Here is a 2,315-nt window from a genome sequence, read left to right on the forward strand (position 1 = left end):
TTTCGACAAGATTTCATTTTTAATATGGACACTTATATTTTTTACACTCCCCCCACCCCCCGTCCTCAGCAGTTAACGCGCCCGAGCGAGGCGAAGCTAGAAAGTGAATATACGCTGACGAAGCGGCGTCCAGCGTCCAGGCAGCTCTGGACTGAGAGAACATGATTAGCTTAACAAATTGCAAAAACGTTTGTGTCTTATTAGCGCTCTAACTGTCTGAAGCTCCTGCAATCCGGGCAGTGTGTGTGGTGCCGTCGGGGCAGCGTCTCTAATCGAAGCAGCTCTGAAGAACCCGGAGCGGAAATCAGAACCCGGGTCCTTCATTCCGCTCGGAACGGAGCGTCAGTCTGCATTAACGTGAGCTTCAGTCCAGGTCGTTTTCTTCATCGTCGCCGTCACCGTCGTCGTCGTTCAGTTGTGGGTTACTGAGCGGCTGCTGGACCAGACAGTGCAGCTCGTGTGGTTCCAGTTTGCTCATCTTCCCATCAGGACCGAGTTTCATGGGCTGGATCACATGATCCCTATGATAACACACACACACACACACACACACACACACACACACACACACACACAATCACACCTCAGATTCAGCTCACGGACTCATGACCTCACATCCTCCTCAGTATATTTCTAACAGATACTAAAATGAATCCTTTTCTTCCATCATAGCGCTACCACCAGCACGTTTCACAGAATGGTTTATATTAATTATTTTTGAAGATGTATGAGGATCATAAGAGTGTGTTGTTTAAAATAATAAAAAGCACAAGCTACATTTTCTAAATCTTTTCACAATAGCATGTACAGTAAAAGAAATGTTCTTATTGAACTGATTGATTCTCTGATGAAGTTTGGAACACGGTAGTGAGCCACGCCCCATCATTGCTTGTACAGACTGATCCTGATCCAGGTGGATCCTTTTATACCCGATCATGATTCCCTCGCCTGGTACCGACTCACCTGCTCAAACACTGGAACTTCAACATTCCATCAACGTCTCACTCTTATTCTGCCTCCGTCCCAACTTTTTTGGAGTCTGTTACAGCATCAAATTCTAAACCTATTCCTGTTTACACTCTACAGTTGATCAGTGAAACATTATAAATCTTTTCCTTCTACTTTTATCAGATAAATAAAGATTGAATAGAATTTACACATCACATATTTGTCTTCATACTGTCGTTTACTAACCGTCCCAACTTTTCTGGAAATGTGGGTTTGTGTTATTATTTTTGTCATTTATACCTGGACAGTTTGTCGAACATGTTGACCAGTTTCATGGCCTCGAACTCTTTCTGCTCCTCTGTCATTTCATCCACTGGGTTCTGCTGGCACTCCTCCACCCGACCCGTTACGGGGTTGATACTGTACACACACACACACACACACATCACACACACACACACACACACATCACACACACACATCACACACACATCACACACACACACACATCACACACACACACACAACCAACACAAGCATTACAATTAGCATATATAAGCATATGTATAGTGTGTGTGTGTGTGACTGTAGTTGTGTAGTTTATATATATAGTGTGTGTGTGGTTATGTAGTTGTGTAGTTTATATATAGTGTGTGTGTGTGAATATAGTTGTGTAGTTTATATATATAATGTGTGTGTGTGTGGTTATGTAGTTGTGTAGTTTATATATAGTGTGTGTGTGTGACTGTAGTTGTGTAGTTTATATATATAGTGTGTGTGTGTGTGTGTGTGGTTATGTAGTTGTGTAGTTTATATATAGTGTGTGTGACTGTAGTTGTGTAGTTTATATACAGTGTGTGTGTGTGACTGTAGTTGTGTAGTTTATATATATAGTGTGTGTGTGTGTGGTTATGTAGTTGTGTAGTTTATATATAGTGTGTGTGTGACTGTAGTTGTGTAGTTTATATATATAATGTGTGTGTGTGTGACTATAGTTGTGTAGTTTATATATATAGTGTGTGTGTGTGTGACTATAGTTGTGTAGTTTATATATATAATGTGTGTGTGTGTGACTGTAGTTGTGTAGTTTATATATATAGTGTGTGTGTGTGTGGTTATGTAGTTCTGTAGTTTATATATAGTGTGTGTGTGACTATAGTTGTGTAGTTTATATATATAATGTGTGTGTGTGTGACTGTAGTTGTGTAGTTTATATATATAGTGTGTGTGTGTGGTTATGTAGTTGTGTAGTTTATATATAGTGTGTGTGTGACTATAGTTGTGTAGTTTATATATATAATGTGTGTGTGTGTGACTATAGTTGTGTAGTTTATATATATAGTGTGTGTGTGTGTGACTATAGTTGT

General features: G+C 40.0%; 1 protein-coding gene across 1 annotated transcript in view; it reads right to left on the bottom strand.

The window, feature by feature from the left end:
- The window catches only part of ric8a (RIC8 guanine nucleotide exchange factor A), a 14,155-nt gene continuing 11,840 nt past the window's right edge, over positions 1-2,315 (bottom strand). The window contains exons 9-10 of the mRNA XM_063000302.1: positions 1,249-1,368; positions 1-521 (exon numbers count right to left, since the gene is read on the bottom strand). Coding sequence (XP_062856372.1) covers positions 365-521; positions 1,249-1,368 — 277 coding nt within the window. The 3' untranslated portion in view covers positions 1-364. The remainder of the gene's footprint in view (positions 522-1,248; positions 1,369-2,315) is intronic.

This window comes from Trichomycterus rosablanca, chromosome 8, assembly GCF_030014385.1.
Source record: "Trichomycterus rosablanca isolate fTriRos1 chromosome 8, fTriRos1.hap1, whole genome shotgun sequence".
NCBI lineage: Eukaryota > Metazoa > Chordata > Actinopteri > Siluriformes > Trichomycteridae > Trichomycterus > Trichomycterus rosablanca.